The 15,434-nt window shown below is 37.5% G+C and overlaps 1 protein-coding gene across 1 annotated transcript in view; it reads right to left on the bottom strand.

Annotated features, from left to right (window-relative positions):
• LOC132116370 (ephrin-B3-like) overlaps positions 1 to 15,434 on the bottom strand; it is a 72,841-nt gene that overhangs the window by 27,906 nt on the left and 29,501 nt on the right. Inside the window, exon 2 of the mRNA XM_059525190.1 lies at positions 3,701 to 3,996. Within this exon, the coding sequence (XP_059381173.1) occupies positions 3,701 to 3,996 (296 nt within the window). The remainder of the gene's footprint in view (positions 1 to 3,700; positions 3,997 to 15,434) is intronic.

Raw genomic sequence — 15,434 nt, forward strand, 5'->3', positions numbered from 1 at the left:
AAAAGGACCAAAAAGGACAATAAGGAGTGCTATTTTCATTGTAAATACAAAATTCTCCAAATTGTACTGATACATTTGTCAACTGTAAACAATTGGTTATGCATAGATACTAAAATTCCACACCATTGATACCATTTCATTGCATGGCAACTAAATGACTGATGATACAATTCTATACCATTTTGTTTCAAAATATACTGTATAATAAAATAATAAAATAAAAAATAAACCCCACTAAAAATAAAATAGAAAGTTTTAAAAGTGAATTTAGGCATTTATTAAAATTAGTTTTGACAAATATTCAATGCTGCCCTATATAGATATATTATACCGATGCCATATAAACTAAATTAAACTAAACTAAACTTATTTTAAATTAAAATACTGTGTGTTAACTGATATGCAGTGTTATTGTTATTGTTATGTAACAAACTAAAAACTCATAAAACTGAAATTTCTAATTTTTAATTCATTGAAATTAAATATTTAAGAACTAACATTAGTCAGTCAAACTAATCCTGATATCAAAATAAATTAAAGCTAAATATAAACAGATTTTTAAAAAAGTACATAACAAAATTACTAAAATAATTTAAATTAAATTAAACTTTAAACTAAAATTCACAATATTAATAAGAACAATAATAGCTTATAAAAATACAAAAATAACACCAATAATAGGATACAGATATAGCCTACTTTATAGTGAAGAAAATGAAAGTGAGTATATGATGACAATTGTTTAACAAATGATAATCATTTTGATTTTGTGGTGAACTCTATTCATTTAAATGCATGCGTGTGAGATTGTGTAAACACTATTATTAGTGACCTAAGGGCGTCTTCATGACCCATGTGATAATTAGACAATGAGATTGGAGCAGCCATAATGACCTGTCAATGCCCTCTTCCACATAAACACACACACACTCTCTCTTTCTCTCTCTATTTCATGAATCATTCCTGTTCCAGCTCATTTGAGCTAGGCTGAATAAATTAGCGCATGTTAAGGTAGGTTAATTAATACCATTCTCCCTAAGGTCCAAATCTCTAATGTACACATACCCTTACACACACACACACATATGCGCCGACACATGTGCATGAAGATGTCAGAAGTCATCAAATGTGCACTCTTTTGGAAAATAGAACATCAACTGGTCATGACAGATGCTTTATAAATGCACCCAAATCGCACACACACACAACTATTTTTAACACGTATGCACACACACAAACACTAAATTAAATGTTCAATGACCCTTAAAATCACTTTTCTGCTTTTTTCCATGTGGATGCTTGTTTGATGGTTTCTCTCGCTCTCTTTTTTCAACTCGCAGGGTATGTGTGTGTTTGTGTGTGTGCCTCTGACCTTGCATTTGAGGACTCATAGACTGGCACAGCCTGTTGGAGCAACGATAAAGCCTGCAGCGTGTGTGTGTGTGTGTGTGTGTGTGTGTGGCACTGACACCTACGTTAAGGCTTAACAGAACACGGAAGAGCCCTGGATTGTTCCTGACATCCACATACTAGAAAACTCACTCTTGTTTGTCCATTAAGGAGCCAGAAGGAGTTTGATTCTTATCACAGAGACACAGTGTCTGCGAGACCTGAACTACATTAGACACAAGACATCCGCCACACCTTCACACACACTTTGCACATGTCATAAAACAAACACAGAAATATAACCGCAGGCTCCTAAGCACCAACGATCTATTATCTCCTGTGTTTGAAATGCGGATCACATCATTACCTGGTTTTGAAAAGTATGAATACAATCTGACTGATAACTAACCCTGGAGAAAGAAAATCTGACATATCTATGGAGCCACCATCTATCTTTTTGGTCACATTCGTTCTTTCCCTTCCAAAAAAATATGTTTCATTATGTGAATAAAGGGCTCAAACACCTTAGCCAATCAAATTCCTTGACCAGTCCATGATTTTGCTAGAAAAAAAATATATTATAGATATTGCTAGGAGGGATTTCAATACATAAGGTACAAATCAATAGAAGTAATATATTTAAATAAAAAACACTACTGTTCAAAAGTTTGTGATAAGATCACTTTTTTTATGGAAACTATTACTTTTATTCAGCAAGGATAAAACGCTCATTAAAGGTAGTTCTAATGTTACAAAAGAGCCACAGCAGAAGCTTGGTTTTGTGCCCAGTGACCCATTTTTATGTTGTTTTTAAGTTTTTTTTTTAGATTATTGTAGATGTTCAAAGATCCAAACATGGTCCATTATAAGATTTCTAACCGAGTCAGTCACTTTTAGATTTTTTATCTGTTGGTATTTGATAGAATCCATGATGCCATGCATCTAAACAAGATGTCCAGGAGCTCCAGCAGAAATACAGGCCCACAACATCAAAACAGCAGTATGGAGATGGTTTTTTATTTTGGTGAAAGCATTTTCTTTTCTTGAAGCCCTCCCAGACGACATGTGCTGATGTATGTGCTGTTTAGAAAGCCATTTTCTAATTTGTGAAGCTCAATTATCTTTTGCTGCACATCAGAAATATATTCTTTGGTTTTTCTCAGTGTGATTTTGGGCTTTGTTTTCCCTCCTCTTTATATTTCTGTAAAACAGGAAGCCATGGCTGAATAACTTAATGTTCATAAGCACGCTGGAGTGCTCAAAATTGTGATTATGAATGGGAAAATATTTCAGATATATTTTAATCATAAGAATTTCTAGGAGTAATAGGCGTGTTCAACATGTATTTGATTAAAAAAAACCTTTTATTTCATAATGAAATTTCCCTCCATTTTAAATTTTTATTCTCCAATTAATTTTTGTGATTTGTTTTTTTTTTTAATAAAAGATCAAAAGGTTTAACAATGCAGATAGGGAACAGACAATTCTGACCAGATGTGTATATTCAAAAAATGACTCGGTTACTTTCTTAATACATGTTTTCTCTGCATAATTCATTTGTACACACAAGGGTTGTACTAACGTCCAGTTTCATGAGTAAATCATTTCCCGATGGATGAAACTGAGCCCAGACTTACATTTTTTCCAGCTGAATATCCTTTTTGGAACCATATCACATTTTGATTTATTAAAATGTTATGATTCATTACAATTTATTAAAATGAATGAATTAAAATGTTGGTTGCAAATGCAATTTCAGGTTTTTTGACATCAAATCGACTTTTTAATATACAAATGTGTCAAAAATTACCCAAACATTTTTTTGTGTGTGTGTGTGTGTGTGTGCATCAACTGAGGATTGAGGAACATCAAACCAGAACTGACAAACATATATTCACTATAATGTTCTATGACTTTTCCCTAACTTCTTATTACCCCTCCATGTCTTTGCCAGATCGGAACATCTTTTAAAATTCACTTACTTTTCCAAGTATTCTATGACTGGGGGAATTCTGGCAATAGATGCTAAAAACACAGCCATTGCGTGTTTTGTGTCCAAGTGTGTTAGGTCATCCCTTTCCTGTGTCAAATCTTTCTGAAATGTTGATATTGATGGGCTTCCGTTGACGTTGGCCTCATTCCCTCCACGCTACTGTGCAATTTTTTAAAAAAAACCCCCAGTAACACAACCCAACACGAGATGGTTCCAGTTGATAAAGTCACAATCAGCCGAATCCCAGCAGAAGACCCCTGAGAACCGACTAGCCTGAACTAAAAACATCAGACATGCTTTGATTCAAATCACACTCACCGATGATGAAGTAGTCCTGATTGGTTTTAAATTCATGACCCCACAGGTTGGGCGAGTACTCCTGAAACTTGATGGTGAAACGCATATCACTGTTGGGCTTATCGCAGGTGAGAAGCAGGTTGGGGGCTCCGGTCACTTCACACCTGTCTGCCTGATCCCGTGACGAAACCAGGTACAGTTTATAGAACTCGTATTCGGCAGGGGATCGGGGTCCGGGCGGCTCAGACGCTGGGCAAATGAGGTCCAGACGATCCCCGATTTGAGGGTAGAGGACATAACCCTTATCATCGCTAAACCTGGAGAACGACAGAGAGGGGAAAAAGAGAATTTAATGTCATGACATTAGAGACATAAAAAACAAACAAAAAAATGGCACATCTAAAAACCGGAAAGTATTTTAAAACCAGAAAAAATGGTGTGAGGTAAAACATAATTGACTTTATTTTGAAGAAGCATTTGTTTTTTTCTTCGCAAAATCGAATTCATAAAAGACACTTTTGCAAAATATATAATTGAATAAAACTAAATAAATTATTATATAACATTTTAAATCATTTAAAATAACTGCTTTCTATTTTAATGTTGTTTAAAATTAGTTTTTTTTTTAATGACGTTTTATTTTTAGTAATGCTGAAAAAAGTTTAATTTTTTCATGTAAACTTTGAATAAAAAAAATCCTCAGGGGTCTTTTACTAATTTTTTATCATTTATTTAGTTTTTTTGCATTTCCATTTAGCTCCACTCTGGTTTGTAGCTCTTTTCACGTCTTTCGTATATAAATTCAATGCAAAATCAGTTCCCTTATTTATTTTTTTCACTAAATATCCTTTAGTCTCATTCATAAACATGTCACACTACAAAAAAAATAAATGGCTTAAATGTTATATAATAAAAACGTTCATATTTTTTACTTTCTTTGTGGCAGAGCAAAACTGCAAAAATCACTCAATTATACAGCAAAGAAGGCATGGATGCATCATGGGATACCAACGACTGGCTTAATCTGGCACTATAACCTCAAAACCATACTTCTCATGAAAACTTCTGTGGGTATGCTGGCTGCCTCGGGAGCAGGCTGGCTTTTACTGGATCCAACCACACGCTACACTCTCACTGTGTTTCTTTATTCAATAAATTACCTCCTACACGTAGAAACTCATCCTCTTCTTTTACACTTCATTCATCTACTCTTCTCGCTTCCTGATTTTTTTTTTCAGAGCCCTAATGAAAGTGCTCTCTTCCGCTGTGTAAATCATCTGAAGGTGCTGAGACTTCAAGGCTTTTGACGACTGAATTTCTAGAAATATGATATTTTGTTCTTCTATCTTCAACAAGTGACTCTAATGAGAATGAATAGGCCAGTCTGGATCCAGATCCCACCCCGAAACGCTCGTTTCCAAAGGAAACCGTGTCAGATCAAAGCACAGCGGAGGACGTGTCTAGAGCTTCCAATTTCCAGGAGAATTTGGCGGTTGTGGAATCTCAGGGAGTTTCCTTTGAAATCTTTCTATGTAAACAAATGACTAAACGGCTCACAGGCGCTAATTACCATTTTATCATCATCTCTAAACAGCCAGTCACACCGATGGCTATTTACATCTAAAAAAAATGAAGCCAGTTGGGCTTTAGCTTTTTTTTTTTACGGGCTTCATGTTTCCATGTGAAAAGAAATGCAGAAACACATTGACGTAGTGATGGGTGGATCCATTCACAAGTCACATACATTACCATAGCATGCTAACCTAGGGCATGTTTACAAAACTAGTCGTTCTTGCTCATAAGAAACAAAAGCAGAATCGTGTGTGAGAAAAAAGGCTTTGTGTGTGTGTGTGTGTGTGTGTGGCATTCCTATGGGAGAAGAGCTTCCTGTCCTTGTCACACAGGTTAGGAAGGTTATCAGTGGCTCTTACAGTGGAGAGAACAGACTCTCAACACACACTTCACGTACTGCAATTAGACTGACTGATACCCACACACACACGTGACTTTAAAAGAATGTTTCTCAGTTCAACACAACTTCAGTATTTGTGGCACAGAAAACATCTGAACTTATCGCCCAGGCAATATGTATTTTAAAACACACCATTTAAGGGCTGTGATGTTAATAAAGCACGAACATATTTGAGCTGTGAAGTTGACTAAATGTCCTTTTAAAGTGGGACTACTTTTCTAAGCGGATGAACTTCTGGTTTTACATTAGCAATGTTATTCTAGTGGGTCTGTTTGTAAGAGTTGAGCACGTAATCACACCGGAAGAACTGATGAACAAAAGTATCAAAACATCCTGCAGATGCTAAACGTGTTTTGCATACACGTTCAGATTTTTGTCTGTTGGGTTATCGCAGACACCGTCACAGTAGACTTGACGTGAAGAATAGAGAGAATACAGACAGAAAGACAGAGACAGAGAGAGAGAGAAAGAGAGGTGTCGCGGATCAGAGGAGAGTATGAAAGGGTTGAATGAGAGCTGAAATAGCTTACGAAACCGAGAGGAAAAAAGTAAACAGAGACGAACAATGAAGGAGGGAAAAAACAGGTGGACACAGAGAAAGAAGCAAGCAAGCGGAGGATGCAGGAGATAAGGCCGTGTTGTTGACATGGTCACGCTGCTCTGCTCTAACCCACTGAACTCTGCTGAGACCCAGACACACAAGTAGAAGAATACTGTCCTTTATCACCACATTCACACCTTCTCTCTCTTTCCCTCCCTCCCACGCCCTCCGTGTCAGCGTGACAGAACAGCATTCAGTCAAACTCACACTCGCTGCTAGCAAAAACGCAAGTACACACTGCAAAAGCTAGGTTGTTCGCGTTAGAATCAAAGAAGTGGTCTATTAAACACAATGCCAAGAGAGGCCATGTGTTAGGTGTTTTTACCTCGTTAAAGGACAGTCCCAGGCAAATTGCCTGAAAGTTCCCTAAATATTATATGAAACGAAAACCATTAAAACATTTTTGTTTCTTAAAATAGACTTTAACTGAAGCAAATAATTGTATTTCAGCAAGTTGCAAATGCAACATTGATGTTGATGTACTAAAAAAGTAATAAAGCTATATAGAAAAAAATAAAAATGACAGACGCACTGAAAAACGTACGTAATATAATAGGGTCTCAATGATACTAAAATAACCAACACATTTTTTATTCTTCATGCTAGTAATGATAATAGTCAGAAGAAAAAGTGATTAGTCTCGTGATCAAGTAGAAAAAAAGAGTCTTAAATGAAATTCTTTAATGCATGAAAATATTCAACATAAATATTTCCAGAAGAAAATTATGTTTCAGATGCATCTGATGTGTCGCGCCAACTTTAGCGCTCCATTTTCACCAACCTCGCACTGTAGTACACTACAGAACGGTACACAAGTACGCAAATTTAAGGTAACTGATTTCACATCAACTTTGATTGCAATAAAATAAACTGCATGTAACAGATCGTACACAACTTTGTAGATAAAAAGACTCAAAATTATTCCATGCAAATATGTTAGCGCAAGCACCTCTTCGTCTATAGCTAGTTTCAGCAACTATCGCAATAGCAAAGCAATGGTTTGATGAGAATCTTGATGCGGAAGTGAAACCTGTAATGTTATGGAAATAGCAACAGTAGAATGTCAAACCAAATTTGAAAAGCTCAAAATAGAAATACATAACATGAATGAATTGTTTATAATCAGATCGATAAGCTACATTTAGAAAACGGATAGGAAGAATTTTAAAGTCAACATGTCTACAGCTAGCAACCAGCATAATAATGGAATTTGCAATGCATTGACAAAGTCTTCACGCCTTTGTTTGCATACTAGCACAAAGCACATGCCTAGCCTAGTGGTACTGTTTTAGTATACAGTAGTTGCACATAGATGGCTTTGTTTATTATAGAAGCATTCTAGATTTGTGTGCTTGCTTACAGTGTAAAAAACTGGAAGTGAAAAACCAGTTCAACACAACAAACGCTGTGATCCATCAACGCTCCTTTTTAAAGCATGTGTGTGCGCCAGAGCCTTTCGCACAGCCTGTGTAATTACATATGTTTCAGCACTGGACCGCATTAGCCTTCGTGATTGAACAACTGTCAGGCAGCAATGTCTAATGAGCAAACTCAGGGTTAAGCAAGCACTCGGCAGATAATTAGAGACGTTTGCAGAACCTCGCCAAAGAATTTCTGACCCGCGTGTCAAGCTCGAAGAAGAAAAAAAAACTTCAAGGAAAAGGGACACGTATAAAAATGTGGCCACAAAGTCAAGTTAGAGAGTGTGGAATTGAAACAAATAAAAAATAAAAGAGTTCTATGCACCGAAATGATTTCATGGAAATGTTTGTGTTTGCAAGCTCAAAAAAGCTAAGTGCATACATGGGCAGGCCTTCAAAGCACAGATTAAAGTGAAATTATATCAACATCTCTGTTTACTCTAAACATAAACATGATAATACACTCCTTCAGCCATTGCTTCTCATCCCAAACACTCATCATTCCTGTTTTGCTCTCTCTCTCCCACCCTCCCTCAGTTTCTCTCCTGCTCTGGAACAAAGGTTGCATTCATGGTCACACATTGAAACAAGGAGTGGGGGGATGGAGAGGGGCAGAGGTGACAGGAGTGTGTGCGCCGGGTTCGTTTATGAGGGCTGAAACATCATTTTGTCAAACTCCGCCGACGCCCTTCCCTGACCCTGACAGCTCTTGAAAAGAGCCGGGTGTTAGTTTCACCCCGTCCCGCCCCCGACAGCACTGACCCTCAACCCCCACCCTACCACCACCTCTCCACCAGAACCCACCTTCTCTTGTCCATAAACCCCTCCACCGTCCTCTTGTTCCTCAGTCTTGCATTACAAAGATTCCACACGAGAAACTCGAGCTGTGTCCAAAAACAAGCTCGGGGCACAGGTGCAGTGAGGTGTGTGTGTGTGTGTGTGTGTGTGTGTGTGTGTGTGCATAAAAAATGGAATGCCTGAGATGGCCGAGAATCCTTCACATGATAAATGCATGGTTTCAACACACCCTAGATGAGGACATCAGCCACAGATCTACAAGTTCACCGATATCACATACTGCAAAAAAAATCTGGAAACTAGATTTTCACACATAGGAAAATGAGTGGTGGTAGCCAAGGTGTTGCTATGCAGCTGCTTAAATGTTTTGGGTGGTTTTTATCATGTTGATATGCAGTTTTTTGGAGATTCTAGGTGTCTCCTTATTAGCACATTACAAATGTGGCCAACACTTAAGTCTCTATGAGATCCTATGATAAGCCAATATTGGATTTTTTTGGCCTGTTTTTCCATCCACCAGGTGTAAAGCTTACAAAGAATACATAGAAACATAAAAAAGCAGCATATTTTAGGTCTCATTCATGTTTGTTGCATGATGTAAGCCTTTGGGATTTTAGATATACAAGTAAACAAATGCAGCATGATTTTGAGTTCTCATTCATGTTTGTTGCACAGTGTAAGGATGTTTTTTTATCTTTCACCAGGCATGAAAATAAATAAAATATAAAATAACACTCTCCTCACCAAGCTGCATAATTTGAGGCCTCCTTCATGTCTGTTGAACAAGCGGCACTGAAACTGAATGCTTTGCTACAATCTCTAATCCTACACGAGCAACAGCTATGCCTTCTTTAGCAAACACCACTAAAAATGTTCTCCTGGAGGCTCAACAACTTCAATCCCACCAGCCAAAAAAAAAAGCTTTCCAGATTGAAGAATTAGATCTAAGTTGGTGATTACATGTGATAACAAGCTATCGAGCTAACACCAGCTGAAATCCTTCAATTCAAATCACTCTGATATGCCGTGAGAAAGACTTTTGACTTCTGCAATTTCCACTTCATTTTCAGCTTCTATTCCACCTCACTAAGCTGATTTCACCTCCAAGCGAGCATTGATCTCATCAGGAGCAGTGCCACGGAGGGGCTGGAATCACGGCTGGCGTCCAGCAGACCAGCGGTGGGCCGGAGATATCAGCCCTCTCAGAGGATGAGTAAATCTCCCATCTCTCTTTTCTCTTCAAGGCTATATCGGCAGCTTCCAGGGCCCGATTAAACCCTGTTCAGGGTCTCAAGTGACCAGACTAAACAACACCTACCAGTTAGACATCCGAGCCCTTATCACACTGCCAAGAGACCAGCAAAAACAGAGAAGGATAAGTGAGAAAGAGAGAGAATCTATCTATTAAAAATAACAACATATTAGAACATTTATAACTTTGACTAGACAGACAGAAACGGGCAGATGGATGGATGGATATTTAAGTGTGATGTACATTGACATGCAGCTCTTTTATTTGCACTTCACCTGCATTTTCTGATCAATTATACAGCGAACCACACTAAATCTGCTCCCAGACCCCCCAAGCACTTGGTAGTCCAACATTTCAGACCAAAACAGAACCTTTGCGACGTGGTTGATGTATTTATTCAAAGCGACTGTCGCATTCGCAAGTCCCATCAGAACACACAAACATTTAACTATCTTCCTTTCTATTCAACTTCTATTGAACGTTGTGCAAACACCACACACACACACACACAACATGTGTAGAGACTAAAAATGAGATCATATTATGCAGATTATCATCTAACATCCTCAAACAATTGCGTCTTGAAAATGATATGTGATTGTTTACAGATATTTAATGACAGCTAAAGGGTAGTATGTAAATACGGCACAGTACTTCGAGATGTTGGTACAACCGTAACCGAACTGTCTGACAATGAGCAGATCACATGTGGCCAATTATCACATGACCTCTGCAGACAAACTCTGAAAATGATGGAAATGAGGACAAGGAAAACAGGTGAAAGATAAAAGGGGAGGAGAGGAGGGAGAAGGAAAGAGAAGGAGGGAGTGAGAGGCTGCTGTGAAGAAAGAGAGAGCTGGAGGCACTGCTGGAATGTTTGTGGTGAGAGGAACAGCGGGCGTAATGGTTTCCATATGGCAACTCCTGGCGGGAGAGAGAAAGCGAGGAGAATTACAGAGAGAAACAAAAGAAAAGGATTGAAAATTAAGTTAACATTAAGGAAAAAAAGAGGCTTGATGCAGGAGAAAACTGGAAAAAGATGCAAATGGAACAAAGGAAGTGTACTGCAAAAAAATTCATATTAAGTTTGCTTTTGACTTGTTTTCCACTAAAAACATCCAAGCGATCTCAAAACAAGATAAATGTACATCATAAGCAATACTACATAAGATATTTATTTAAGATGCATGTTCAGATAATGTTTTTTGTTTTTTTTAAAAATGTAAACAATTAAACATGCACGAATGAATCGTTTAAAATAAGATAAATGATTAAATATGTATACGGGGTGAATTTTCCTTTCATGTCAACTCAAGCAGGATTATTATAGTTAACTTAAACTGAAACTATATATATATATATATATATATATATATATATATATATGTATATATATATATATCTCCTAGGGCTTTCAGTCGATTTGAATTTTGATGGGTGCTGTTGAGGGGGTCAGTAAATGATGACAGAATTTATAGATTTTTGGTGAACTATGCCTTTAATGTTTTTATTTATTTATTTATTTATTTATTTATTTGTAATAAATTAAATTATACTCTAAATAAGAAACTACAACTACTGGCAGTTAGTGTTAAATGTCTTTATGAGTTGATTCGTTCAAATGGCTGATTCATTCAGGAATGAAGTAAGCGGCTCTCTTTATGAATGGGTCTTTGAATCATTCGTTCACATGATTCATTCAAAACACAGAGTCACATAGCACAACAATTCTGCTTTGGCTTTTTAGATAATATTTTCATTGGCAAAACTGGACAAAAACACAATATATTGTGTTGAAAATATAGCACAATATTAACTTCTTATTTTTCTGAACTGTTCATGTTCTTGTGACAAAAACAGCACTCGTGTGATATTGCTCTTGCTGCTGGTGTGATATCACTTATCATATGACATAAATATGAGACAAAAACTAATACAGGGGCATTTTTTGCCCCAATATCTTGAATTTCATAACATAACTGCATTTTTATATATGAATGCTGGGCAATGATTAATTGCGATTAATCGCATCTAAAATAAAAAAAATTATATATATATATATATATATAAATACACACACATAAAGCATATTAAGAAAATATTTACATGTATAATTTTACATGTATATAATTAAATTCATTTAATTTTAATATATATAAATATATTTAAAATATAAACTTCATAATTTCTAAATTGAAAGCTTCAATTTATTCATTTTATTTCAGTTAGATGCCAAAGCTGGGTGAGATTTGCACCCCTAGAGGCACCAAACAGAATTGCAATCCGTTTATTTGCGTGTCGAGAATATCCATTAATAATATTGAATATTGAGGTTTTGCTATTATATTTGGTGCCACTATCAAAAAAACGATAAAGCTTACATTTAAACATAATTGAGTATTTGTTTTGTACAATTTTTAGTTGGCAGGGCAAAATGGCTTTATCTTGTAGAGATGTTTCACTGGAAAGCAAAACAAAATCCCTGGGGTGTCTGCAGGCACAAAGCAGGTGAACAGAAAATCTGTGTGTGTGTGTGTGTGTGTGTGTGTGTGTGTGTGTGTGTGTGTGTGTGTGTGTGTGTGTGTGTGAAGGTAAGTCCGTCCTTGTCACCATTACTGTCATGCCCTTTCCTGACAGGAGGTGGTCTACACCGGTGTCATATCCCTCCAACGCCATGTGCTTTCAAACCAGACAGCAGAGAAGCTGCATTCCCTTGTGTTTCTTATTCAAACATCCCTTGTTTTCAACGCCGTGATCGTTTCCACACCCTCAGAAAGCCGTCTGGAAAGTTTAGCATTAATCACATGTGAAATAAATGCTAATGAACGGCCAACCCCCTCCTTCTGGCCAAAAAAACTAATTCAAAATCCATCACGACTGACAGAGAGAAAGAAAAGAGAGAACATATGCTTTCCTTCTTTCGCTGTCTGTATTTCATATCCTCAGATCAGGCCTGTATATTTAGGCAGCCGTATGTTCTCAAAGCCCCCCGTTCAGAGAGATTAACATATGTGTGAGTCTGTATGTGCACATGAATATGATTCACAGCATAATGAATCATAATGCCGTTTAAAGAGGTGAGCATTCATGCCGGATCAGAGGAACACACACACACACACACACACACACACACACACACACGAGTGTAGGTGTGGATGACTGAAGGGTTTTTCAAAGAGTAAAATGAGTCTTTCAGCCCAGCTGGTGTGTGACCACGGGTCTCTGTGTCAATGCCTGTGTTATTCTGTGTGTGTTCCTTTTAAATGTGTGCATATGAATGCGGTCTGTCTGTGTATTAGTGTGCGGACTCCTTCCTCGAGGGAGATGACTTCAGGTTAAACTCACTCTCTCAAACTTAACGGTCTGATTAGATCGTGTCACCTGGGGTCAGAGGTAGACAGAGGGGCCACATACTGAGGGGCCCCATGGAGACCCACTGTCCACCTCACAGAGTCCAGAGCATCCGCAACGTCTATAAACACCCCAACATGGGTCTCAAATGTCTTTGGGGCCCCCAAAAAGCTGTTACTCAAAGGTTCACCTGACTCTGTGCATGCAGAGATTATGAGCTACTGCGTACAATTCCAAAACTGGAGCGATGAATACGAGAAACAGATTTAGAATCCTGAGGGTTCTTAAAAGACACGGAACACATAAAACAAAGGGCTATCGGCTTTCGAAGCGCTTAAAATTAAAGGCTCCAGATAGAGACAAAAAGTATTCACCGTGGCCAAATAATTATTGCTTTAGCAAACTCAGGTTTCACATCCATTCTGGTATGAAAATCCTCATTTACACTGACTGAAATCTTTTTTGATTAATAACATTTACTTAAGAAGCAATTTGTAAATTTAAAAAAAAAATGTAAAAGCAAAAACTCCTCATAAAATATGCTCCATAAGATATTAATAATTGTTCAACACAAGCAGATAACTGTTTAAAGCATAATCAAATAAAACAATACGTAAAAAATGTTTTCATGAAAACAAAAGTTTTAATGTTTAATTCAGTGTTGCTTAATTAAATTAATGTTGTTTTAAAAATATTAAAAGGAAAAAAAGTAAATCCATTTTATACATGAATTAAATAATACTATTAAATGTGATTTATTTATTAAATTAATGTATCAAAATATTACATTTATTAGATTTCTTTAATGACTACATTGATCATTTATATATTTATCACTTTATATTTATCCACTTTTTCATGAGATCATTTTCACAAACAACATGAAAACAATATGCTGATCAGAAAACCTAAAACGAAATAGCAACAGCTTTTTAATAACAATAAGAATAAAAATAAACCACAATATTAATTATAATATAAAATAGTAATATTTTAATAATTTCATTTAAAGAGAACCATAAATAATAATTTAATATATAGAGTACTTTTCAAGGTACACAAAAACACTTTAACCACATCAACTCTGGGGACCCACCGGTGGGTCCAATATTGCATATGCCTAATTCTCAAAAAATCTAAATAACAGCTGAAGTGGTTAAAAAGATTAAAAAGCAAAAGCAATATAATAACAATTCATCCTTACAGATTCATATTAAAAGCCTTACAAAACAAAACAACAGCTAAGAACCCATTACTTCTAAGAGCGAACAGGCCTTAAAACATCTTGAAGTATTGTTATGCCAAAAAGCCATGTATAATAGTAATGAAACGCCTGCTTGACCCTTTACTGATAAACTACCTGTTATTATGTGGCATCCTTAAATTTGTGAGCTGTGAAATCTACCTCAGAGTTTTCTGAAGAGTGCATTACTGTATGGCACTGAATGTGTGGAGGTCTCTGAATCCTGGCCTAACGGGGCCGTGTTTGGCGTGCGGGGCGAATCAGGGCCAATGCGGAGTGATGACAGGCTGCCCTGAGGCCTAGCGCTCCACTCCACACCGAAAACAGCCCAACGCCTTCACAAATCAACCTCACCGACCGTCCCAGCATCTGAAAGTCATTTCACTCTCTTCCTTCCACACTATTTCTATTTTTTCCTTCTGACTGCCTCCTTTATCTGCATTTATTCTCTCTCCGGTGAGCCTAGTGCGGTCAGGCCGGGGTCCCGGCAGGACCCGAGGTTGAGGAGCCCTGTGGTAAAATCAACAGCGAAGAAAAAGACGGCAAGAGAGAGAGAGAGGTGTCAGCAGACAGATGAGGCTGACTACTGCTTCAAACACCTCTGCTTCCAATCCTGTCAAGATGTGCGTCATGCCAGTCTCTGCTGCGATTGTGTGTGCGTGTGCTGTACCACAAGAATCTCATCTCTTCCAGAGTGCTGAAGGGCATCATTTTAGCACACAAAACTTTCATCTCAAACTCATACAGGGTCACGGGGTCTTTATGATACTCTTCTCTCCCCCACCCAATTAGAAACAGCCGCTTAAATGGCGTTCTCAAGAGCACTTCCTGATTGACAGCTGATGAGATGATTGACAGGCCTCTGGCGAGAGAGGACTTGGAGGCTTTGGAGCTGCGCGGTGGTCCACAGGAAAGTTTTCTGCCGGCAACCCATTTCATTTGCATGATCGAGGGATGCTGGATAAATAAAGAGAGCGAATTAAATTTGGAAGTGAAGTACGAGTGTCCCAGCGGGGTAGAGGCATGTTTTAGAGAATGCGGCGACGTTTAGAGTCCTGTGAGAAGAATACCCCAACAATTGCTCTATTCACACACACACACACGTGCGCGCGCTTCA

This window comes from Carassius carassius, chromosome 3 (genome assembly GCF_963082965.1).
Source record: "Carassius carassius chromosome 3, fCarCar2.1, whole genome shotgun sequence".
Classification (NCBI taxonomy): Eukaryota; Metazoa; Chordata; class Actinopteri; order Cypriniformes; family Cyprinidae; genus Carassius; species Carassius carassius.